The sequence below is a fragment of the Carlito syrichta genome, unplaced genomic scaffold (genome assembly GCF_000164805.1).
Source record: "Carlito syrichta isolate Samal-C Ts95f unplaced genomic scaffold, Tarsius_syrichta-2.0.1 Scaffold303724, whole genome shotgun sequence".
Classification (NCBI taxonomy): domain Eukaryota; kingdom Metazoa; phylum Chordata; class Mammalia; order Primates; family Tarsiidae; genus Carlito; species Carlito syrichta.
The window spans coordinates 31,958-59,614 of NW_007247820.1; the positions used below are offsets into that span (position 1 = coordinate 31,958).

The 27,657-nt window shown below is 32.7% G+C and overlaps 1 protein-coding gene across 1 annotated transcript in view; it reads right to left on the reverse strand.

Moving 5' to 3' along the window:
• LOC103261504 (vacuolar protein sorting-associated protein 13A) overlaps nucleotides 1-27,657 on the reverse strand; it is a gene marked incomplete at its 3' end in the record, with an annotated part of 187,695 nt that overhangs the window by 7,458 nt on the left and 152,580 nt on the right. The window contains exons 46-59 of the mRNA XM_008059114.1: nucleotides 26,690-26,793; nucleotides 22,592-22,874; nucleotides 20,213-20,608; nucleotides 19,538-19,642; nucleotides 19,264-19,410; nucleotides 15,394-15,522; nucleotides 14,845-14,978; nucleotides 9,380-9,509; nucleotides 7,007-7,239; nucleotides 5,429-5,582; nucleotides 4,749-4,895; nucleotides 4,459-4,540; nucleotides 3,477-3,546; nucleotides 2,513-2,618 (exon numbers count right to left, since the gene is read on the reverse strand). Coding sequence (XP_008057305.1) covers nucleotides 2,513-2,618; nucleotides 3,477-3,546; nucleotides 4,459-4,540; nucleotides 4,749-4,895; nucleotides 5,429-5,582; nucleotides 7,007-7,239; nucleotides 9,380-9,509; nucleotides 14,845-14,978; nucleotides 15,394-15,522; nucleotides 19,264-19,410; nucleotides 19,538-19,642; nucleotides 20,213-20,608; nucleotides 22,592-22,874; nucleotides 26,690-26,793 — 2,220 coding nt within the window. The remainder of the gene's footprint in view (nucleotides 1-2,512; nucleotides 2,619-3,476; nucleotides 3,547-4,458; nucleotides 4,541-4,748; nucleotides 4,896-5,428; nucleotides 5,583-7,006; nucleotides 7,240-9,379; nucleotides 9,510-14,844; nucleotides 14,979-15,393; nucleotides 15,523-19,263; nucleotides 19,411-19,537; nucleotides 19,643-20,212; nucleotides 20,609-22,591; nucleotides 22,875-26,689; nucleotides 26,794-27,657) is intronic.

A 27,657-nucleotide genomic window follows, 5' to 3' on the forward strand; every position in this document is an offset into this window, starting at 1 on the left:
TATAAGTTGGAAGGAGTCCGAATAAAATTTGGCTTCAGTCCTGATCAGACTGTTCCCAGAAGAACTGCCTCCGAGTAGTCTCTTTTCGCCGTCCAGATTCTCTGGTGCGGGTCCTAACCCACCCTTGGTCAGTGCTGGTCACCAACAATAAACCATTGTAAAATAAATCGAAGATCTATATACGTGGAAAAATATATCTCATTCAAAGATCAAAGACAATACTGCTAAGATGGCAATATCCTGCCCTCCTCCCCCCGAAAACTAATCTACAGATTCAAAGCAATCCCTATCAGAGGCCCAGGTGACTTCTTTGAGGAACTTGAGAAGCTGACACTAAAATTCATATGAAATTACAAAAAATTCAGAATAGTCAAAACAATATTGAAAGGGAAGAACAAAGTAAGACGATTCACATTTCCCAATTTCAAAACTTACTACAAACACTGATATGACAGTGTGGTATACAGAAAGACAGGTGCATAGATCACTGGAAAAAAGCCATGTGTCTACTGTTTACTGATTTTCATCAAGGGTGCCAAGACCATTCAATGGGAAAATAAATAGTTTTTTCAAAAAATGATATTAAGACAACTGGAGAGCCACATGCAAAAGAATAATTTAGACCCTTACACCATATATGAAAATGAACTCAAAATGGATCAAATACCTAACTCTAAGAACGAAAATTTAAAACTCTCAGAACATAAGGCTAAATATTCATGACCTTAGATTTGACAAAAGATTCTTAGAAATGACACTGAAAGCATGAGCAATAATTTAAGAAATAATTTGGATTTCATTAACATTAAAATCTTTTGGCTTCAAAAGACAACACCAAGAAAGACCACAAACAGAATGAGAGGAAATATTTGAAAATTATATTTCAGATAAAGGCCTTGTATCGAGAATATATAAAGAACTTTTATAACTCAATAATAAAAAGACAAATCACCCATTAAATACAGTGATAAGCAAGAGATCTGGATGGAAATTTCTCCACAGAAGACATAAATGACCAATTAACACATTAAAAGATGCTCAACAGCATTAGTCATCAGATAAACTATAAATCAAAACCCCAATGAAAAACTATTTCACACCCACTAGGATCAAAGACAAACAATAACAAGTAAGGCTGATAATATGGAGAAGTCAGAACCCTCATATCCTCTAGTGAAAATGTAAAATGAGGCAGTCTTTCATTTTTGAGAGGCTTGCCAGTGTCAGGCCTTACTGGTACAAAACTTTTGCCAGCCCTTCCTTTTCTCTCTTCTCACTAATAAACTTTGTTTTAAAACTTGAAAAGAAAAGAGAAGAAAAAAGAAAAGAGAATGTAAAATGGTGGAGGTACTTTAAAGAAAACTGTCTGGCAGTACTAAAATGATTAAACATGTGGGTTTACCATGTGATCAAGCAATTCCATTTCATTTTAGTACTACCAGACAGGGTTACCATGTGATCAAGCAATTCCACTCTTTGGCATATATCTGAGAGAAATAAAAATATATGTCCACATCACAGCTTGTATACAGTATTCATAACAACATTATTCATAATAGCCAAAATGTGGAAACAACCCAAATGTCCATTAACTGATAAACGGATAAACAAAATGTGCCCCATCTACACAATGGAATATTACCTGACCATAGAAAGGAAGTACTGATACAATGCAACAACATAAATGAAACTTGAAAATATTATGCTAAGTGGAAGAAGCCCTTCACCAAAGACTACACAGTATAAGATTCCATTTTTATGACATGCTCAGAATAGAAAAACCTAAAGAACCAGGAAAGATATCAGTGGTTACGTAGGGATAGGGCAGTTTCTTTCTAGGGTGATAAAAATGTTCTGAAATTAGACAGTGGTGATGGATGTACAACTTTGTGAATATATTAAGTCATTGAATTGTATACTTTAAATGGGTGAAAAGTATGGTGTGCGAACTATACCTCAATAAACTGTTATTAGCTTGCTCTTGGCTCCATAAGGTTTGTCCGTAACTTAAGAATACTTTCTATGAGGGCAGATAAAAAAGAAACCGTATCTGAACTGCCTAATAACTGTAATTTTATAGTCTTTTTTCAGTCACCAGGGTGATACTACCTTTTCAATTGCCTTACCCTTCACTCATTAAGTATCCTGGACATACCCAAAATTTCTAAATTATTAATCAAAGCAAACACAAAGCATAAATAACCCAGGAAAATAAGAGGAAAAAAATTGATGTGAACATGATTATCCTTTGCTGCCTACAACTGGCCCCAAACCATTCCTATTTGCTAATTAACCATAAAAAGGCTATTTTACTTGTCTTGCTTCCACCTTCTATCATATGAAAATATGATTTCTACCAATGTACTCACCACAACAGAATAATAAAAACTTTAAAATTATATTTTTAATTTAAAACAAAGACATTTTAGGACCTTTAAAAATTGATTTTGTTTTTTTTAATTCTCTTCTTTCCCTAATCATTCCTGTCAAATGCTATTAATGTAAGTCTTACCTCTGCTTTTTCAGTCACCTTAGCTTCTGTCATAAGGTCTGCTAAAGCATAGACAAAGCCAAGATCTAACCTGAGATCCATTTCTTGAATTAACACTTTGAAATACCTATATTACAAAGTAAAAAAATTAGAAAAAAATAAATGGGATACATTAAGATAATCAGATAAGAAAGAAAGTACTAGATTAATATTTAGAACTTTGAAACTTAGGAGTTTTTAGTTGAATAAAAAAATACTGTGGCAGCACCGTTTATAATAGTTAACAAACTCAAAATATGGCCACCGAGAGGAATGGATTAGTGAACTGTGGTATACAATCATATAACAGAATATCATACATCTGTGATAATAAAACTATAGCTATGCACAATAAAACCAATAAGCTTTAATTAAAAAGTTGAATAAACAAAAGCAAGTCCTGGGAGTCTATTTACAGCTTGAAACAATTTTCTAAAAATTAGAAAAAAACCCCCCTAAAACATAGTGATTAGGCACACATACAGAATAAAATCATATTTTAAAAAGCAAGGAAATAGGCAGTTTATTTTGGTGACAAGGTAGGGGAAATGGAGACTGGGGACTATCATACAGATGAATGCTTTTGTCCATGTTCGATTTTTTAGAATGGATAGTGAATGAAGATGAAATATTAGTTTTTTCTTTTTTCTGAAATAATATATGGTTATTACAGACAACTTAAGAGAGAAAATACACATAAAAGAATAATAAAATATCTAACCTAGAAACCACTATTAGAAATACTTAGATGTATTTCATCCAGAGTTTTCTTTATAAGCTCCAAGATTACAAAATAATTAATAGATTTTTTCTTTGACTTTTGTAATTTAATATCTTATGCTTAAATCTTTGACTTGTCTAAAATTATTTTTGACAAGTACAAAGAATTCATATATTTAAATCAAAACATTAAATAAACATATAATAAATGCATCAACACACTTACTTAATACGTGATATCTGGGAATGTCCTGCAGATCTCATGACAATACTGACATCTGTAAAGGGCTTTGGTGCTGTAATAGTTATAAATATAATTACTTCCATGATGTTCAAGCAAAGGATAAAATATTTTCTTACAATTTAATATGCATCACAATAAAAAATTAAATAATTTACTAAATAATAAGTACCAATTAAAACTACTGATATTAGCAAGCTCAATTACAGTTCTAATTTCACTCTCCAGGACTGTCTTTTTAGTTATCTGCACTACTCTAAAAATAAGTAAACCTAACCTATAAATTAGTAATTTTAAACTAGAAGTATGCATTAGAATCATCAAGGATACTGTGAACGAACACAGATTCTGAGGACTTGAGCCAGACCTTTACGTGGAAGGGCTTAAGTGTCTATACTGGTCAAAAAACTTCCAAGCAGATTATAAAGAGTACACCTCAAAGACAGGTCAGAGACAGTGGTGTGTGGGGATGGGAAATGGAAAAGCAAAGGGAGAGGGGAGTGAAGTAGGGTAGTAGAGAGGAAGGAGAAAATAGGGGGAAAAGAGATAGGCAAGAAAGAAAAAAGGCAAAGGGAAAGAAATGGGCAGAAAAAAACTTGTCAGTTCTTATCTAAAGAATATAAAGTCAGTTTCCACTGTTAGAAAATACTCGAATTTAAACTCTCATTTATTCAAATGTCCTAATGGCTTGTAAACCAGGGATTTGCAGATTAGGAATTTTTTTAAAAAACTAATATTTCCAAAAATTTGAATATATACTTTGAATTAATTTTTTCTTCAGGATTCGCTCAAAGTTTTATCAAAGTTAGATGAGAGTACTTGCTGGTCCTTTTTCAAGCAGTTTAGTTTTCCAATGATCCTATAAAAATTAAACTTGAGAATGGTTTCACTTCACGTTTTTATAGTAAAATAAATCAAATAGTTGTAATACAACTGTTTTTATGGCAATCTAAAAATAAAAACAAACCTGAATCCATGGTGACCGACTTTGGAGGTCTAATAGGATAAAACACAAATGGAAATATAGCACCATGTATCTGATTTTGAATCTAAGAAAACAAAAAACAGGTCAGTACATTAGTATGTCAATTTTAGAACCTGACTAGAATTACAAGATTTAAGAAACAGAAGGAATCAAAAAGTCTAGACTAATATCGAAACAGAAGTACTAGATAAAAACCAACTATGGACATATACCTGGTCTCTCATTATGTTCCTTTAGGATACAATCTTGCCTGAATTTTCAGAAAAACCCACCTGTATTCTGCAAATTTGAATTCTGACTGATGACTGATGTGCAGATGTATTATATTCTACTTTTAACGCTGGAAGATAATTTCTTCGTAGAGCTATTACATGAGGTTGCAGAATTTTCATGTTATTACCACTAGGTGTTAAGCGGACCTGAAAAATATGCAGTCCCCCAACAAATGAAATTTATCCATATCCATAATTGATTAGAATTAGAAACTTATACCAAATAATGCATAGAATATTAATTAAAATAGTAGGCTAAATATTTTATCAGATTTAGAGTCAGATCTTTATACTTTATATCCATAAAATTCCAATATTCATAATTGTTATTGCTTGGTTATATAAATTTACTAAAATTCACTACAATAAAAATAAATTAATAAAGAAAAAGATAATACACCTTTTAAAAGAAAGTACATAAAAAATAAAGATAAATGCAAAAAAATTTGGTTTTGATTAACCCAAAGAACAAATCATTAGCATCTGGCATCTTAAAAGAAAGCTTGATTTCTTAATACAGAAAATAATCATTTAAGATATTTTATACCAAGTATATACGAAGGATTAATTTTGTTCAGTTTGTTTTATAAGGAAATCAGACTTCCTTAAAATTCACTAGTTATTCACCAAACTACAACAGATAAAAATGAAAACTTCACATTAGTACTTAAAAATATTACCGGAATGTTAGTGTCCAACTCAATAACTTTATCTTCTGAAGGTGAAGATTCAGTATATTCCTTAAATTCTTTCTCTAACTTCTCAGTGTGCTTTATACTCATTGGCTTCCATCGAGCCTTCTTCTTGGGCTTTGTCTCCCAAACCACATCAGAACTTACATATGAAAGCAAAAATCATATAATACTAATTTACAAACATTTTAAACTGGGTTATTACATGAATTACAACATCCTCATTAACATTTTGCAATAGCCTAAGTTACAAGGAAGCACATTACAAGTTTAAAAACATGAATTTGTTCAACTAATACTTATTACATTCCTATTCAGGCACTATTCTAGACGTCAGGAACATATCAGTGAATATCTCTGCCATCCTGGAGCTTCATTTTAGCTGGTGAGTAACAAACAATACTCTCACATTAGTCACTAATATATAAAAATTAATTTCAACTTAAGCATTTATGAATAGGAATAACAAGGGCATAAGGGAGAGACAAGAGCTTTATTGGTGATATCTTATATGGGGAATTATATTAATAAAATATTATTATCTTATTAGATCTTAAAGTGCCAAGGTCAAACTAAAAGGGATTGTCTTTACTTTAATCCTCCAACAACTATAGTGTACCCTGCATGGTGGTAGATGGTAATGGACAATTAAGCAGTTCTTATGACATGCTAAATAAAGTATACTTTTGATAAGTTGCATAAATCTAATTTTTTTTGGAAATGGGAGGATTAATAACATAATAAGGAAATTATAAATTTTCTGACACATCTTTGCAGGGGTCCTGCCCCTGCAGGGATCGGAGGTCTCTGGCGGTGTGACAGCATCAGCGATTTAAACTGGAGGGATAGATATAAAGAGAAAAAAATGTGGGAGAAAGAAAGAGACTGGACTCCAGCTCAGGTGACCAGAAGCCGTTTATTGAATGCTATCTCAAGGCTTTTATCCCCAAACTCTGCAAAGTCATCATCACAGGAAATAAAGGTAACATGTGCTTTTCACATGAACAGGCCCAGTTGCACAAAGGACACCCCCCACTCTCAAGCAAATGTTCTTTCATACATAAGGAAGAACATGAGGAAGAACAACCACAAATTGTCTTTTTGTATCTTATGTTATCTTCATCTCAAAAGGCAAAAAAATATCTCAGATCTCAGACACTGTTTTTTTCACTGTTGGAGTCTCACTCTGTTGCCCAGGCTTGAGTGCAGCGGCACTCTCATGACTACCACAACCTCGACCTACTGGGCTCAGGTGATCCTTGCCTCGGCCTTCCAAGTAGCTGGAACTATAGGCACGCACTACCATGCCCAGTTAATTTTTTAAATTTATTGTAGAGATGAGGTCTCACCAAGTTGCCCAGGCTGTTCTCAAACCCATAGGCTCAGGCAATTCTCTCATTTCTGCCTCCCAAAGTGCTATAGACACACTTTCAAATCAATATTATCTTAGTATCAATGAATAGTCAAAAGCACAAAACGTAAATTAAATCACTACAGACTTTATAATCATTTCTTGAAGATTGAAAACTGATCATTTAAATGTATCCAAAATTTAATGCATCTAACCTTGTAATGCCTATATAGGCTACTTCTTGCTTTGTGTAATTGTTGACAAGAGAAATTCCAACATCTTGTAACGCCAATACAATTTCTTGCTCTGCTAACTCTGCTTTCTCACTTTCGTATGTTACTTTAAATACCCTTGGATCTTCAGTGAATAAAATAATGCGTTGTAAGCCTTCAAAGAATGACACTAAATAAACAGTCTTTTTGCCCAAATGTATAGGTGTCATCATATCCTAAAATAAAACCAAAAACAACAAAAAATTAGGGTTTGGTCCCAAACAGCATGAATTCTAGATTTCACATTTATAAAATGAGACTATTAATGGCACCTATTTCATAAGGTTAGTGGAAACTACATGAAGTAATATTTGGAAAATGCTTGGAAATGTACATTATTGAAATCACTTAGTGTTATCTATTGCCATTACTATTACAAAGCTATTAATCAAGAAGACAGTTGAACTATTTAATTTCTTTTATGGTAACATTTTAGTGAAATCGAATGAAATAGTCTTCCTTTACAGCCTAATCAATAGCATAAAGTATTTTTTGCTTTAACCTAAGACTACAGCATAGTGATAAATATTAAAAGTTGTTTTTGTCAGAAATTCATATTTCTTCTCATAACTGAATCAAATGGGATAGAAAGTATCTAATATCTCAGATGCATGCTCTAAAAAGCACGAATATTCACCATGGGGAATTCTGCAGGAAGCCCTTATATAAACAATATACTTATATTAGCGTTTTTTTGTAGGTCAATGACAAGATAGTGAAAGACCAAATTCAAATAATCTCACTTCATACTTGGATTAAGGTAATCTGCCTCTAGATTAGCTGCCCACCAAAGACAAAACTATATTTTCTTAAGAAAAAAGGCATACAGAACGTCAAATTATCTCAAAAAATTTTCATACACTACATACAGCACAGAAAAAAAAAATAAACATGTATAAAAAGAATGGATTTGAGGGAAAACCAGAGGAAAAAATAAAAAATATTCATAAGGGAGTTAAATATGGGAATTTTCAGGTTTTAATGTAGCTATGACTAATACATACAAGCGATTATGTGACAAGATAGAGAATTTTGGAATAAAAATTTCTAGAATAGAAATCCTAAAACTGATCATTTCTTTTTTCTTCTTCTTCTTTATCTTTTTTTTTAGTTGGGGTCTCACTCTGTCACCCAGAATGGTGTACAGTGGCATGTTCTCAGCTCACTGTAGCCTTGACTTCCTGGACTCAGGTGATCCTTCTGCCTCAGCCTCTCGAGTAGCTAAGACTATAAGCGCACACCACCACCACATCCAAATCATTTTTTGATTTTTTTGTAGAGATGAGATCTTGCTATGTTGCCTAGGCTAGTCTGGAACCTGTGGACTCAAGCAATCCTTTCAGCTCAGTCTCCTGAAGTGCTGGGATTACAGGCATGAGCCACCATGCCCAGTCAATAATTTCAATAATTGAAATTAAGCACTCAATAGATGAGATTAAGACCAGGTTAGACACAGCAAGAGAAGCACAGTAAGAGACAGATCCGAAGAAAATATGTGTACTAAGAGACTGTAGAAAAATGGATAAAATAATATATTAAAAGTACACAAAAGCCACAAGAGGCATGGATAAAAGTTCAACATCAGGTACTTGGAAGTCCTAAAAGAGGAAAACACAAGCACAAACAGTATTTGAAGAAATAATGGCTATGAAATTTTAAAACCAGACAAAAGACTTCGAGACACTATTTTAGGAAACATAATAAATAAAAAGTGATAAATTCAGAGAAAATCATACCTAAGAACATCATATAGTAAAATTGCTATAAACCACTGAAAAGAATAAATTATTAAAGTAGTCAGAGGACAGAAAAGAAGTGCCAAGCTGAAACTTGACAGCAATAGAAATGGACAAAAGGGCAAAGTAAAGATATTTTCAGACAAAGTTATTCAAAATGATACTGGAAAATGTTTGTATATAAATTTATTATCATAGCTTGACACCCCAAGATAAATTAGTTTTAGTTTACTCAGTGGATCCCGAAATGTTCCTCACTAAAGATAAAGCTACCTAATACAACTGTCGATGTAAAGATTATATCTGTTTATCAGGTGAATGATGAAAGCATGTCTCTAAGCACAGCTTTACCCTTTATAACATAGTAGAAACAAATAATTCTGTAAACAATATAAGACTACTTATGGTTTTAATATTTTTGGTTAAGCTAAGGTTAGAATACTACTTAAAAATTTGGGGCAGTTTTTTGTTTTAGAAGTATAGCCATAAAACAATCTTTAAAACTAGGAAGGCTGAAAAAAAATTCTTAAAAAAAAAAAAAAGCTGCTGAGAACACCACAATAAACAATCCAATACTCACATCCTTTTGTGTTACTTCACCATGGCTTTTTCCACATCGCCACTTCAACTTTCTAGAGCCCACTGGATCAGCCCATGTATAAAACACTGCTTTTCCAGGAGGGAGGGAATCTTCTATTTCACTGAGAGAACTGACATTAATAGCAAATATATACATCAAATTAAATGCATGTATATAAATACATACAAAGTCCAAAATAATACTTCATTAATTCTTAATCCATTGAGATTTATGATGGTTTGGATTAAAACTAGACTAAAATTTTTTTCTTATATGATGAAAAAGGGTTTTTCTCATTATTTTACCACTTAGAAAATATTTGTTCCACTTAGAAAATAAAGGTTGTCAAGTCTTTAAAATGACTTTTGTCAGCCGGGCTCGGTGGCTCAGTCTGTAATCCCGCGCCTTTGGGAGGCTGAGGTGAATGGAATGCCTGAGCCCGAGGGTTCGAGACCCGCCTGGGCAACTTGGCGAGACCTCATCTCTACAATAAATCAAAAAATTAGCCGGCCATGGTAGTGCACGCCTGTAGTTCCAGCTACTTGGAAGGCTGAGGCAGAAGGATCGCCGGAGTCCAGCAGGTCAAGGCTGTGGTGGTCAGGAGTGTGCCACTGCCCTCCAGCCTGGGTGACAGAATGAGACTCCAACTCAAAAAAATTAAATTAGTTAATTAATTAATTAAATAAAATGACTTTTCTCAATTTTTAAATACAAATTAATTTGAAAAATTATTATTACCATTACTTTACCTTATTTATACTAATTCTAAGAGAATTTAATTGGTAACCTTTCTTAAGTATTGGTTTTACTGCAGCAAAAACAACATAGGTTAATGCTTTTAAAACTCACAGGACAAAAAATACAAATCTAAGAAATTTAATAAACTCACAAAAAGATTCTCAGAAAGAAAAAAATTACAAAAGTTATAAACCAAAAGAATAATAAAATACAGCTTTTCTAAGCTGAAGAAGAAGTATATCCTGCAGGTTAAAAGACTTTACTAGATATCAAACAACATTAATGAAAATAGAATAGCATCCTAGATAAATCTTCGTAAAAAAAAAAAAAATAGAGGGGGGAAAAAAGCCTCCTATAAACTCCTATAAAGCATCTAGAAAAATCATAGTTATCCAACAAAGGAATAAAAATGATGCTAGTTTCACATTTTCTATTATATATATGGGCTCTGGCACTCCCTCTGCCTCAGCCTTCCAAGTTGCCGGAACTACAGGTGCACACTACCACACCTGGCTAATTTTAGACGAGGTCTTGCCAAGCTGCCTGGGCTGGTCTCAACAACAACAACAAAAAAGACATAACATCATGGAACTTTGAGGAAAAAAGTAGTTAAAATTTTATGTCAAATTGTCAAAATTTTTTAAGAATAAGACATTTTAAATAAGCAATAGCATAACCAGTTATACATAAACTTTTACTAAAAAAAAAAAAATAATAATACATCAGACTTTTCCCAACCAAGGTAAAAAAAAATGACTCAAAAGAACATTTTAAGAACTAGGATGTAGAAATACTGAAGGACCAGTAGTAAACAACTAAACCAGTTAAATAGATCTTTTTGCGAATATGTTATAAAATCTATGGAAATGACAAAAGAGCCTTGAATAACATAGACTTTGGAAACAAATCATTTTATATTAATCTGGGTCCAAAATTCCAAATTATATTAACAAGAAAGAATGAATTTGGAAGGAGATTAAAGAATATATAAAATTATTCCAAAATTCTTATGGATAAATCAGCAGATACTTTTTCACTCTTAAAATTGATTTAAAATGCATCAAAATCTTAAAAAAACAAAATTATCTAGAACAGAAACAGAATGTGTACTTTCCAAAAAATCATTAGAACATAATCTATATTACCAAAAAATATGGTTAAGAAATAATTAGCCATTACAATAATTACAAATAGGTTAAAGAAACTGTTAGAAAAGAAACTGATTCTAACATTATAAAATTAGAAATAAAAACTCTAGACAATAAAGAAATATTTAATTATAGTGCATTTAAATACAGTAAGTCGCCTACCTACGAAATTTCAAGTTGCAAACTTTCATTTGAACATGCTTTCACATGTCCAAATCACGTAAGTTAGTTAACACATCTGGAGTGCATTGACATGTGTGCATGCATCCTCTATAAGTGGCTGTGCGTTTGTGTACTTACTGTACTATATAGAGTAGAGTAGTACAGTATCTTTATTTCAAGCCCAGGATGTCAGGAAGCAAGGATAAAAGCAGTGTTGATGTAGCTGGTACTGAATTTGTCAGTTGGGTATCTAGGCTAACTTTGTTGGACTTACGAACGATTGAACTTACAACAAATGCTCTCTTGGAATGAAATTTGTTTATATCTAGGGACTTACTGTAATGGAACATCATGCATTCATTAAAAATTGTGCTTTGAAGCAAGTATGTATACTCACAATAGCTGTTAAAACAGGAAAAAAGAGGGAATGGGAAAAAAGGAGGAAGGGAGGAGGAGAGAAAGAGAGAAAGAAAAGGAGGGAAAAGAAAAGCAATGCACCAAAGTGTTGACAGTACTGGCATTACAAGGATTACAGTTATCTTTTCACATTTTTTTCTATAGAATTTTTTAAAAAACTAACTACTATTATTTTTATATGCAGGAAATAATTACTATCCATATTTTTTTAAGAGCCAAGGGAAGAAAAAGTAGAGGAGAAAAAAAACCCATAGTCCTAATTTTTTTACGGAAAAAATGTAAATGTGATTAGCAGATAAATTTGGATTTAAAATATTTGAAAATGTTTTTAACTCATATAAATTTTAATTGTTTGAATCACTTCCAAATATTCCTTATGCAAAAACTTACTAGACTATCTTAAATAGCATGAAAATTCAAAAAAAGGAAAACCAATCACAGTCTTTAGAATATTAACTATGTATGTATACAGGTCTTACATTCACAAGAAAATGACAGCACAAAGTGAAAAATGCTATAACTAACATGCAAAAGTGCTATAGAAAACTAGGCACATAGAATATGGTGGCAATGGAAGGGAACACAGAGAAGAAGCATTTTTTTTAGCAGAAAGAAGCACCTATACTGTTAACAACATATGGAAAGACTCAAAGTATTCAGTAAAAAAAGATTTCAGTTTGTCTTAAAAATAGGGTAAGAGTTAAACCATAGGAAGATAAATGTTTAGAAAGGTAGCCTACAAACATATTTAAAAAGAAATGGGAAAAACTGAAAAACCTTAAACAGAAAAGAGATATTATATTTACCATTTTTGAAAATTCATTCCAACGAAAAAAAGGTTTACTAGAGATAAGACTACATATAGATAGATAGATCAAAAGTCTACTCAAATAGATAAGAAATGTTGGAAGCCTGAACTAGGACAATGACAGGAGAGATTAGGTAAGAGGAGATGATTTATTAAAATATTAGAATTTAACTGGAAGACGTGGTGAGGCAGGAAACATCAAAGTTGATGGGTAGATGGCACTGCCTTTCACTGAGAAGAAGATGTTGCAGTGCAAATTATGAGGAAAATTTTGAATCACTTTATGGTCTTATGTGACATATAGAAGAAGGTGGGAGACTGAAACACAAGAGAAGTCTATGTTGGAGTAAAGATTTGGAGATAATTATCATACAGGAAATAACTAAAGTGTTTACTGGTATGGATGAAATTACCAAAGATTATACAGACTATGAATAGAAAGGAAATAGAAACTAGAAAATCTCCCTATATTTAATATTTAAAGGTAGGTGGAAGAAGGAATCTAAGAAAGAGATAAAAAGGAGTAGAGAAACAGCAGTATCCCTCCAACCTGACTCCAGATTCAATACTCTTTTGAACCAAAGTTTCAAGTTCTTGATTTAATAACTACTGCTTTAAACAATACCAAATCAAATTCCAGTGTTCATTCTTTCAGACTGTTAATTTCATACATTTTCCAATATGATTATTATTTTTTTAAGTTTCAAAATTTCAACACAGGATCACATTGTAGTATCTGTTTTATCCCTTATTTTTATAATTAGAACAGTCAGTAGGCAAAATTTTTAAACACTTCATACCTTTCCTGTACTATTAAAAAAATTGCAAAGTCAAGGACAAAGGAAAGACTAAGACGTTTCTAGTTCAGTCTTGGCCAGTCTCAACAAGATGAGTCAGAGAATTAAGTAATAATATCCCATGACATCCTTAGTTTGTGGAGAATTAACTTTGCTCCTACGTATTTAGAATGTTATCAACTATGTACCATCTCTGAGAGAATTGAGAAAATAGTCACACAAATCATTCTCTGTAGGTCGTAACTGTGAACACTGGTTGGGAAAAACTACTTGAGGTATACTGTCTGTGCCTAACCCCTCAAATTCATAAGAGATGGGTCCTTCAGGAGGTGATTAAATTGTAAGGGTAGAGCCCTCATGAATAGGAATAGTGGTCTAATAAAACAGTTTGAAAGGGGGCTGCCTTTCCCTTCTGCCATGTGAGGATGCAGCAAGAGGAGCCAGCTTGAGGTAGAGAGAGCCTTCACTAGACACAGAATCTGCTGGCACCTTGGTCTTGTATAAACAGTAAATTTTTGTTGTTTCTAAGTTACTCAATCTAAGGTAATTTTGCTATAGCAGCACAAATGAACTAAGATACAATTTATTGTTTTATAATATGAATATAACAAAAATAATAGGCCTTCCTCTTTATTCACATCTTAAGTAGATGAAAGGATGATAAGCAAGGAGAAGTTATAGGTACTAACCAGTCTAGCCCTGTGGTCCTTACTCAATGCATATTTAATTTTAATCAATGATTAGAAATCGTACAACTAAAAGTAGAAAGAAAGTGTAAATGCACTGGTAAATATGGGCTTGTTGAAAAGTAACAGTGAAAACAAACAAAGCAGACAAAATAAACTTAAGGCACCCTTGGACTACTAAGCAGAGGACCAGAAAATTGCATAATGTGTAGTGGCACTTTGATATGATTGTCACAGAAATCTGAAACAAGTGATGTCTAAGAGTAGTACTAAACCATGAGGATTTAATTATGGTCTTTAGGAAAGCAGTCCCTTTCCCACATACCTCTGCAGGAGAGTACCAACTGCTTGAAAAAAAAAATCTGAAATTTTAAATACCTATATTACATTTATTAAACATATAAAAAATTCAAAAATAGACAAAATTCAGAGATTCTTAACAAACCCTGACATAGTCTTTACCAGATTCAGCAATGATCAAGTTTTTGCTACAATTGCTTTAACTCTTCCTTTTTTGAAATTTTACAAATAAATTACAGACATCAGGTTAGTATACTTTAGAATACATTTTCAGAAAATGGAACACTATTTTACATAGCCACAATGCCATTTCCAGTGTTTATATTCTTAAGAAAACATCATAAAGTCAGTGTCTCATCATCCAGACCCTACTAAAATTAGGAGTTACTATTTGTGATCATCTTCCTACCTTTGGTTGTACTGAATCAGGTGATTTTTCGTGTGGTTTATTAACAGAAATGTAGCTGCTCCATCATGATAATCTGAAAATGTAATAACTGTAGAATGCTCAGCCAAATTAACTTCTGCTATAATACCTCCAAGCTAAAAGAAAAACATTCATTAATGTGATCATTTTTCCCAAGAATATTAACTTACAACAGCTAATAAACTATTCATAACTCTATAACCTAATTTCTGGAGATAACTGAGAAAACAATTCATAATTTTTTACTACATTTCTTGGAAACTATGAATCTTAATTACTGTATGCAGATGGGTGACATTCCAGATATTGTATAGTCTACTATTCCAGGCACTCCAACTAACTTTTTGTATAACAAATTATCTCATGCCTCTGTTCCCTTTGGTATCTCTTCATTTTACAAAAAGAATGTTTGTTCATTTTTCGTGAAAGCAGGAAAAAAAAAATCAAGAGGTAATTATTGGTTACAAAAAGTAAAATCCTAGTAAGTATATTTTAGCTTTTCTAATGACACATGCAAAAAAAATCACTTACCTCATTATCCAGACGCAATAAAATACAATTTTCTTGCTTGTTAAAATATATCCTTTTGGGAGGACCTTCACTCCTTTCAACTTGAATAAGAAGCTTACTAGAAGCATTCTCAGGCCAAAAGGGGATACACTAAAACATGTATTTATAAAAAATAAACAGATATCATCATAAATGCTTATATAATTTTAATATACCTGTCAGAGTAGACTTAACATAAACTCTATTTTTTTATTTTTTATTTTTAGAGACAGGGTCTAGGCTCTGTCACCCAGGCTGGAGTACAGTGACACAATCATGGCTCACTGCAGCCACAACCTTCTGGGCTCCAGTGGTCCTCTTTCCTCAGTCTCCTGAGTAGCTGTAACTATAGGCATGTGCTATCATGCCTGGCTACTTCATAAACTTAAAAAAAAAATCTCTTTCAACACTGTTCTGGTTTTGGGGTCGCTCATATAGCTAAGTTGTGAACTGTCACCTTAGAGATGGGTTGTCACTTGTGGACACTGTGAATATAAGCAGCAATGGACAGTATGCTGAAGAGCTAGAAATGAAATTCAGGGGAGGAAAGATACTTTAATGTGTTAAGGATCTTACAGGGTAGGGTTGAAAAACCAGTAAGAAAGCTGAGATGATAACTGGGAAGCAGACGATTAGTTTAAAATGGGGGTACATTCGGTTACTACAAATCAAAATCAGGTTGTCAGCATCATTTGGTAATTAAGTGGAAGTAAAAGTAAACACAAATATATTAAATTTAGAGTTCTGGTCATCAAATAAGGGCAAAAACGTAAAAGAAGTATCAAAAGTTCAGAGTAGGTGAGAAGCTCAGAATCTTAACAAACAACTAGGACATCAGTGATCTGGAAACCAAACTAAAAGAATAGGAGACAAAGTACTAGACAGAAGACTAGACAAAAGAAGCTAGAAACAAAACGAAGAGCTAAAAGACAAGAATGGAGAGCCAGCCTAGTCTGTAACTATTAAGTTAATTCTATATTTTAGGCCCTAACCAGACTAGTTACTTCACATATGATAGAGGACCAAGGAAACAAAAACCCAAAAAACCCCCCAGGATTATCTTTTTGAAGGGCAGGTCCCTTGAAGTACAGGCTTCCACCACTAGGTAAGTGTTCTAGGATCCTATCGGCATCAGTGTACCAGTTAGTGTTGTGAGAGGATGTGTTCAGTTTTAGTGAATTTTTTTTGGAGATTTTTTTTTTCAATGTATTTGCCCATTTCATGACGGATGGTGGTTTATAAGAGCACCTGCCCACACAGCGCCGAGTGTTCAGCAGTTTCTGACTAGCATGCCGCCCCATGCCCCATCTTCCCTATTCACTCGCCCAGAACAACTTTTTTTTGTTTTCCCAGATGAAAACGTCCTCAAAGGGAAACGATTTGTTGATGTGGAAGAGGTGAAATAAAAAAACAGCAAAAGCATTAAAAGGCATCAAAATACAAGAATTCAAAAACTGTTTTGAGCAGTGGAAAAAGTGTCATGACAGGTATATTGCATCAAACAGAGTACTTTGAAGGTGACTGAAGTTTAAATATGTAAAAATAAATACACAGTTTTTAATAAATAAATTCAGGTTTTTTGAGGGTCCCCCTTTGTATTTTAATAAGACTGTTCACGTGTGAGGATGGAACCCAAGATTAACATGAAATTCATTTGCTTCATATACAACTTGTACACACAGCCTGAAGGTAATTTTGTACAGTATTCTAAATAGTCATGTGCATGATACAAAGTTTGTGTACACTGGGCCATGAGAAAACAAATGTGTCACTATTTCAGTTACCCATGTGGTCAATCTGTGGTTGTTTGGCATAACCATTATTCCTGACTGTGAATTTATAAGCTACTAATAGTAATTTTTTAAAATACTTACACATAAGTACTTAACAGTAAAAAACAGTATATGACATAGCATAAATAAAGTGAAAAATAATGTATCAGACGTGGAATTTCCACTTTTGGCATCATGTTGGCACCCAAAAAGTTTTGGATTTTGGAGCATTTGGGGTTTGGGATTTTTGGATTAGGGCTGCTCGATCTGTACTATCTCAAGTGTTAAAGGTGTGACTGTCACTTTTATTTTGGCTTGTCTTAACCAGCTACTCCAACACCTGGCAACTCACCTCTCTCCTGCCCAGCTGAGCTCTTGTCAATTGCTAATTTTTCTCATTGCCTCTAAGTCTTTGTGACCTTGATGAGTCCTATCCTGAGCACTTTATGTAATTACAGCCCACTCACTGCTCTCTAGAATTCTTGGTACTCCTTATCCTGACTTATTTCCTCTTTCTCTCATTAGACTTGTCACCTTTAAACCTGCTATATATTTTAATAACTAATCATGGTAATATTAATTAAATATTTCCCTTCATAACTACCAAAATGTAAACTACATGAAGACAAGAATTTGTGACTTTGTTAACAGGTGTGCTGCAAGTCCCATTAAAAAGTATACAGTAATATATGTTGAAAGAATGAATATAATTCTAAAAAGGTGAAACTTCTAAAAATGAGAAAAATAACTGTTCAAATGAGAAAAATAACTGTTCAGTTGAGAGCTTAAATAGCAATTTAGACACAGTAAAAGTAAAAAAAATTGAAAGACATATGCAGAACTTATGCAGAATGCAGAAAACAGAATTAGACAAGTGGAAAATTTAAAAGAGATATTAAGAGATATGGAGGAAGGAATACAAATGTTTAGTATATGTCTGATTAAAGGCCCAGAAAGAAAAAAGGAAACAACAAAGGAGAGGCAATATTTAAAGAAACAATAGTTGCATATTTTACAGAAGATATGAAATACATTAATTCACAGATCTCAGAGTAAAGCATCTCAAAGAAAATAACTTAATAATCCACATATAGACACACAGCAGTATGACTGCAGAACACCAAAGACAAAGAGAAGAAAGACCCTGAAGGCAGCCAGAGAGAAAAAAAAGATCACTTTCAAAGAAATGATACACTCACTGTATAATTTTCAACAAAAATGGAAACCAGAAGATAGCGGGAAAAATATACAATATGTTGAGAAAAATGTCAACCTACAATTGATATAGAGAAAAATTATAATTAAAGATGATGACAAAAATGTACAGATAAACACAAACTGATAGCATTTACTTCAAAGTCAGCTCTAAAGGAAATCCTAAGAATGTACTGCAAGAATAATCCTACAAAGATGGCTTTATATACAAAAAGAAATGGTGAATAAAAATAGCAAGCACTTTAAAAAAAATATCCTAACATTTTGAATAAAAGTTTTTCAGAAGCAAAATAGTCTATCAACCCCAGTCAATCGTTCAAAAATCTCTCTTTTTTTTTGAAAGCAGGACTTACTGAGAGGACAGAAAGGCTCCCACAGTGGGAGGGGGCCCAAAATGGCTGCCCAGAAATCTCTTACCCAGAGGTTTAATAGCTAATTATGGTACAGAGTCAAAATTTCACTTCTAAGCTACTACTGCCTTCTTCAAATAAGTAAACAAAAAGTCTGGCTTAACATACTCTCTAAAGTCATTTCTAACAGTTTCCCAGAAAGAATAAATCAGTTCTTTCTCTTCGATGCATTTGTACCTCATCTAGTCTACTACTGCTGTATTTAACCAAACTGGTTAGAAATTGTTAAATGTCTACCCCCCTTATCAAGTGAGGTATTCCTAGATATCTAATTATTAAAAACTGAACTTTGCCATCTATCTAGAGCCTGGCACAAATACTCAATAAAGGTTCATGCAACTGAAACAAAATTGGGGTAGGAGGAGAGTTAAAACATTACATGGTGATTTCAGATATCTAATTTCAAGGAAAAAATACAATCCAAAAAGGTACCCTTTTGAAATCCATCTACCCACCTGCTCCAAATCAATAGAGAGCCATTTATCAGTTCCCTCTTCAGCCACTGATATGTGGTATCTGCTTTTGTTTTTAATCATGTAAAAAGGAGTAAATGTCACAATTCTAGTAATGTTAAAACTGCTGAGGTCTATAGTGACACCAACCTAAGGAAAAAAAAAATTAAGAGCTCAAAAACTGTTATATTATTATAGGATCCTTATAAAATTTAATTAAGTAGTTAATAGACAAATTTTAAATACAAGTTTCTTGATGAGCATAGAATGAACTCACTTGATATTCCATTTTTTGGCCTTTACATTTGACAGCTCCATGACTACCAACAGTATCAATTGAAAACTGATCTGACAATTCACTATCAGTTACCATAAGCTGAACCTAGGAAAAAATATTTCAAATATATTACAATTTAGGTACCTTTAAAAATTCCTGCTGAAATTGATTTTTAAAATTTTTTTTTAGCATAAGCTAATTATATTGCCAATGCACTAAACCTTTCCCAATGTTAAATTCTAATTTCTTTTTTTTTTTTTTTTGAGTTGGAGTCTCACTGTCACCCAGACTGGAGTGCAGTGGCTACTCCCAGCCACCGCAGCCTCGACCTGCTGGGCTCCGGCGATCCTTCCGCCTCAGCCTTCCGAGTAGCTGGAACTACAGGCGCACGCTACCATGCCCGGCTGATTTTTTGATTTATTGTAGAGATGAGGTCTTGCTGCCCAGGACGGGTCTCCAACCTGCGGGCTCAGGCAATCCACTCACCTCAGCCTCCCAAAGGCGTGGGATTATAGGCTGAGCCACCGAGCCCGGCTAAATTCTAATATTTTAAGCCTCAAATATTTAACAAATGTTATTTCTACCCGTTTCATATTTTATTTTTCAAAACTCTAAAAACTAAAAAGGTGTGACAAACAGCTAAAGAAAAATCAAAGTTAGAAAAATGTTACATACCTTATTGTTATTAAAAAAGTGATTTGGTTGAAAAGAAAACAGAACTGGCTTTTTATAATCAGGTGGATGCTTTCGATGAATTCCATCTGCTTTGTACTGTAACATTCGACCAGTTTTATTGACCATCCAATAAGGACTATGAAATGCCACAACTGTCTGACCAGTATTGTAAGTCACATGGATAGCAATATCTAAATTAGTCTTTTCTATTTCTGTAACACAGGTAAAATTGATAAAACTAATTTCTTGCTGATTATGTTTTATATGATATTCACTTTTCCAGTCATGATTAAGATAGTCAAGTAATTTTAAACGTAGCTTGGCTTTCTCCAACTGTACAGTACCAATCTGGGCTGAATGTCCTTCACGTAGAGTAAAAACTGAGTTTTCAATTCCCTGTAATAAAAAATAATAAATTTAAAAATGTTTCGGAATACTATGTCCCAAAACTCTACTTAAATTTTCCAAATGCTACACAAAATGCTTTTGAAATACCTGTCAGCACAAGTTAGAAGACTTATACTGAAGCTTTATCTCTGTCAAGTGTATAAACCTCCGTAAAATATTTAATCTGAGATTTGAGTTATTATATTTGTAATATGGTCTAAATGACTATTTCAAAAGACAACTGTGAGGACTAGGTTTAATAATATAATGTGAAACTCCCCTGGAAAGTATAAACCTAAAACACTATAATCAGTAAAAGAACAACAACAAAAAAAAACCCCAATCTTATCAACTAGTTTTGAAAATTATAAAATAATGAAAAATGTAGGAGAAAACTGATAGTAATCCAAAATAAGCAATCCCTAAGATCTCCCTTTCTTGATTTTTAACAATCCCTCATCACCCATGTCCAATCACTGTTTATATTCCATCTTCTGTATCTCTAAACACTGTTCATTTCTTTCTGCCCTCACTGCCATTACCTTAGTTCATGTCACTATATAACCACTCAGTTTAACAGTCTCTTAACCGTGCTTCTCCCTTCTAGTCCCTTTCTCACACCACAGCTAAACTGTCTTTCTAAAAACTGATCATATATTTTGGAAACCAGCAGATAGAATGTAATTACAAAAAGCATCAAATTAAAAGTTCTATGAGCAAAGAAACATAAATAGTACATCAAAATATCTCACCAGTTTTTCTAGTACCTCTATCCTGGTCCCTTCCTATTCTTTTTTTTTTTTTCTCTAATTTTAAAGTTATGGGGTACAGTTCAGAGCTAGGTATACAAATGGTCATCGTGTAGGTAAAATTTGGTCCTCACTTTGGTCCCCACTTCACCTGGTTTGAGATCAGGTACCCTTATTGATAAGGATGAGGTATGCCCTCTCTACTTCCCCTGGCAGTTTCCTACTACTGCCAATCCCCTTCCTATTCTTACAACACAGGAATATCTCCATCTCAAGATTTTATATTAATTTTAGCAAAAATAATATCAGTTATTAATTCTTTGAAAGTTAAATAATATTCCACAAAATAACAATGGTGGCTGTGGTGCCAGAGTGGTAAATAAATGGCAACCATGTGTCTATCAGGCACTACACTAAAATCTTTACACACATCAATTTGATTTTCCCCATATCCCAACCATGAAAATTTTATTATTATTCCCATTTTATGGACTAGGACAAAAGATTTAGAAAAGAAATAAAGTGTGCTTAATAAAAATACAGCTAGCAAATGACAGAGCTAGGATGCAATCTCAAATCTGACTGCAAAATACAAATTCTTAACCACTATAATAATTGGTTACCCAATATTGAAAAACAAATTTTAAAATAATTAATATGTTAACTTTTCCTCCCCAAAAATATATCAGAAAAGTGTGAGCATATAATTTTCAAAGGAAAACAAATCTACAATTAATAGATGACAATAAAGAACAACTTTCTTTCATTTGATATGCATGTCAAATGAAATACTGACATAAAACCTTAAGCTGGAGGGATTCCTATGTTATAACAGACGGGAATTCGACCTAATCTGTTAAAACAAACAGTATATAAGAAAAAATACAACTTTACAAAGCAGACAAACCTTTAAGAAAATTAGCACTAAATATAATGTAGCAAGTTTTTTTTCATTTAAGTCTAGTACTTGAAAGTTATTTCAATACTAATTCTGACAGTTGCTGCAAAAGAATATCTGTTCTATCTATCCTTTATTATAACTCTAATTTTTATTACAAATTTAAAATATTTTTTATAGTTCATCATTTTAAATAACTAAAACTTCAAAATGGCAACTCCCTTGGGTCCTCCCCACTCTGGGAGCTTTTCTGTCTTTTCAATAAATCCCGCTTTCACAACAACAACGACAACAACAAAACTACAAAAAGAAAGATAAGAAAGCATTAAACAAATTCTACAATACCTCTATATAATAAGCAATTTTGTAAGGGAGAAGATTTCGGAGTAGGATAGGTGGCCACAAATGCATTATGTATGGTAAATCCCAACCATCTTCTGAATACACTGATAGAGATGTCAAATTATCTTTTTCTGGGACAATATTAATGAGAAATGGTTTCTTAGAAAGATTTACAGATTTACATTTCCTCTTTAGAAGAGCTCCATTATTTTTTGTAATTTCTTCAAAGTCAATTCCTTTACACATTTGATAGTCATTGTCTTCTGGTTTCAGAAAAAGGAATGATCTGTGTAAAAGATTTAATACACTTTAAAATGCTTTAAAATAAGTCATATATTAAATTATATAATTACAGCTTTAGAATAATAAAATTACCTACTTTCATAATATTGCAACAATTTTCATATTTTCTTTTTTTTTTGAGTTGGAGTCTCACTCTGTCACCCAGACTGGAGTGCAGTGGCCCGCTCCCGGCCACCACAGCCTCGACCTGCTGAGCTCTGTCGATGCTTCTGCCTCAGTCTTCCAAGCAGCTGGAACTACAAGCGTGTGCTACCATGCCCGGCTAATTTTTGATTTATTGTAGAGATGAGGTCTCACCAAGTTGCCCAGGCAGGTCTCGAACCCGCGGGCTCAGGCAATCCACTCACCTCAGTCTCCCAAAGTGCTGGGATTACAGCCTGAGCCACCGAGTCTGGCTAATATTTTCATATACTTTTAAAGATATAGGTATGATAAATAGATATCATCTTAACTTTCTAGAAGTTAATCAAGTAATGTGGTTCTTAAAAGGAGACATTTTGCTTATAATTTTACTATCTTAAAAGTACATTTACAAGATAATAATTGGTTTCTTACAAAAAGTACATAATCATATCAGTCATATATGCAAAGCAAACCACAATCATTGCTGACTTGCTCATTTAACTGAAAGAATTTGGCTTTTCTGTATATGTGGGTCTAACAGGAAATAAATTCCACAGACGAATTCATGAACTAAAAAAAATATTTCTACTGAAAAACTAATCGTCAGTTTTTCAAAGTTAATCAAATGAAAATTTTCAATAGATACTTAGTTTTATTAAAATGTGGGCTACAGATGCAGAGAAGTGGTTTTAAGAAAATGGTGACAAATTCATTGGGTGCTATTATTATTAATCTTTATATTTGACTATTACACTATGTTTACATTTCAACAGTTATTTTTAACTGTTTTTAACCCAAGCTGTATGCAAGAATAAATACTTAAGAAAGTTTTTATATTTGTAAAACTAATTAGCTATAATTGTGACACTATCCTTTACAGATGAACAACTGTCAAAACTATCTGTAGTACTGATTATTTTCCTATACTCTAGTCCTAAAATGTTAAGTATCTACTATATATTTCTGTAATGATACCTGATGGTACTGTAAATTTGCTAGTTTGAATACTGAACCTTCTGTACCCACTTTGCTGTGTGTCTTTTTCAGTGACTTTCAGCTACTGGTACTGTGTACTTTGAAATAACATTAGACTCTTCTTCTATGACCCATGTATATAATTATTTGTCAAATCAGTTAGCGGATTTAGCCTATTCTACTTCTACATTCTCTCTATAATTTTCATTCTTACTTTTAATACTTAAAGATAAAAACTTAATTTTCTCCATTAAACTAATGGCAATATACTCATCCAGTTTATCAAAACATTTACGGACCCATTAGGTACCAGTGAGAAGACAAAACTGAAAATGCTCTGTGACTCTCTACAACCCACTCTGTCCTACCTTATGTATTTATCTATCAATCTCTTGATGGCAATAACCAGATCCAATTCATCTTCATATCCTACAGTGTCTCACCCACAACAAAAATGTGTTAAATGAATTAAATATTTGTTAATGAATTAAATTTAAAAATAAGTATACTTAAATTCTCTTAGAATATCTTAATATAGATTATTTATTTCTATTTATTGGTCTCTATATTTATCTATATCATTAATCTAAGAATGAACTAGAATAAAGATAGTCATTTGTTAATTTAAAACGTCACATTAAATTTTAAGTGTGCCCACATCAAAGTTTTAGACTAAAAGAGTACCTAATAAGAAATCCATGCATAATAATTCTAAGATGAATAGAGTACTTAGTTACTAATAATGCTAATTAAGATAGATTAATTAAAATCTAACAAATTACTATTTAGCCTTGAATAATAAAGCATAAAAATACATTTTTCTCTACTATGTAGCAAAAATTTATTAAAAAGTGTAATGACACTAACTTATTATCCAAGAACAAAATAAGTTGAAAAGTTCTTCACATAAATTTTTAAACATATGCTACATGCAATCTTTAATCTAGTTTTATAACCCACCCCAAATCCTCTCTAGAACAAGATATTGTAAGTGACTATTTTTTTGTTGTTCTCTCAACAATACAATTATTTTCCTCAGCAAGTTTGGACTAAGCAATAAAACACTCAGAGTTAGCAGGTCTATCCAAGTGAAAATATGTGAGTAAAACCATTAGACTGCCTTCTAAGCATTAGCGATCCCATCCTGAATTCCTGAGCAAGAAGGATCAGCATGAATAGAGGCAGAGGATAGGTAAGAACCGCTTGCAGTTTTGCCTCTATACTTTTGTAACAATGGAGCAAGTATTCACTTCTAGTGTGTGTGAAATGGTGTTTAAACAAACTATAGGCCGGGTATGGTGGCTCAAGCCTGTAATCCCAGCACTTTGGGAGGCCGAGGTGAGAGGATTGCCTGAGCCCACAAATTCGATACCAGCCTGGACAACCATGGTGAGACATCGTCCCTACAACAAAATAAAAAAACTAGCCAGGCATGGTAGCATACACCTGTAGTTCTGGTTACTCGGAAGGATGAGGCGGAAGGATTGTCAGAGCCCAGCAAGTTGACGCTGGAATGGTCATGAGTGTGCCACTGCAATCCAGTCTGGGCGACAGAGTGAGACTCCAACTCAAAAAAATAAAAATAAAATAAAATCGACAATGCTTAATTCTGAGGGAAATTTTATTCTCCAATAGGGTTCAGTCTTCAAAGAAGAAATTATGTTCAATTCCAGATTAAATTATCTTCCACAATAATACTTGCTATGATATTAAATTTATAATTTTAAGACTAGCTTATAATTTGTATTTTGTTATAATTTTAATAATCTTATCTTAAAATACACTATATTACGTTTAATCTAATTACTTTAAATATTTAAGATTAATGTAATATATATTTATATTTACATTACGACTCTATTCGTGAACAATGAAGAAATAAATATGTAGGTAAAAAGATAAAGTACTTTGCTTTCTAAAGGAATTTCAAAAACTACAATTGTAAAACCTTTGAAAAGCAAAGTTCACTTTACAATATTAAATCCAGAAACCACCAAATGTAATCTATTAAACATTTTTTAATCTCATAAACATTTAAGATTATGGATATGATGGTTATGTTGCAATCAAATAAGAATTATATATTCTAGTAAAAACATAATTTATATAATATAAATTGAATACATTAAATTAAATAATATTTCTTTCAAAAAAATATAAGTGCCCTGATCCCTAATGAGATGAGATATTAGCAGGGTGGATTTGATCAGTTATTCATCCATACAGAATCAGAAACTAAAAGTTCTTTTTAAAAAAATCTCAGTAAGTTCATTATTCTTTAGAATTTTAAAAAATATTTTACTCTAAAGATGTGGGGTACAATTCAGGATTAGGTATACAAATGGCCATCATACAGATAAAATTTGGGCCTCCCTTTGGTTCCCACTTTGCCTGGTTTGAGATCAGGAATCCTTTGATGTTGTGTCCCTAGCCCCACCCCAGCAGTATCCCACTACTGCCAATCCCTTTCTCATAGTATTATGGTAAATGTTCAGGGTCCACTTTTGAGTGAGAACATGTGGTACTCTGTTCTTTGTTTCTGTGATAGGTCACTGAGAATTATAGACTCTAAATCCAACCAGGTTGCTGCAAAGTTCATATGTTTGTCCTTCTTTATGGCTGTGTAATATTCCATCATGAGAAACTAAAAGTTCTATAAGAGACCTTATAGTAAACAAAATGATAGGGAAAAAAAATTACCGGTAAGATGCTAATGGTATATTGAATTCATTTTCTGGTGAAGCACTTCCCAGTAAGGTATTCCCTTCATAAACAGAGAGTGGGACTGAAAAATGGTTTCTAATCTAAGGAAGAAAAACAAATAATATTTAGTATCATTAATCTAACATTCTAAAGACTTTTTAAAAAATGCCCATGTAAATATCCTAACAAAGGAACTACCAGACAATATCTTGTTTATATAAATTAGAAAAGAAACAAACATATAATTATTTAACATAAGAAATACAAGGCAAGTTTCATAAGTTTTATACAAAAGGAATCTAAAAAAAAACATTAAACATCCTAGATAGGAATAAGATAGTACCTTCTTGATTTTAGAACAGGGACTAGTTTGTTTAAAAACATGTTTTTGTTTAGACAAAAATAGTAGAGAAAAATCCATAGGAAAACATACATCAACATTTTACGTATTTATATGACAAAAATGAAAAACAAGCCACAGACTGGAAATGTCTGTAATATATTTAACAAAGCGTCTATAACCAGAAGATATACAAAAATCCTAAAAATCATTAAGAAAGCTGCAATCAACAGGAAAATGGGAACAAAATATAAAAAAGTGACTCACAGAATAGAAAAACTGAATGACCAAAAAAGTTTTACAAATGTTCAATGTTCCTAGTAATTAAGAAAATACAAATTAAAGTAATAGACTATCTTTTCATACCAAAATACTGCAAGAAACCAGAAGTCCTATAATATCAACAGTGTAAAATAATAATAGGAACTCTCATATACTGCTGATAAAATGTAAATTGATAGAATAACTTCGGAGACTAAATGACGCAAACTTAATAAATATGAAAATGCACCTTCTTAGCAATTCTACTCCTACTTTCTTTCTTTCTTTTTTTTTTTGAGTTGGAGTCTCACTCTGTCGCCCAGACTGGAGTGCAATGGCCACTCTCGGCCACCGCAGCCTCGAC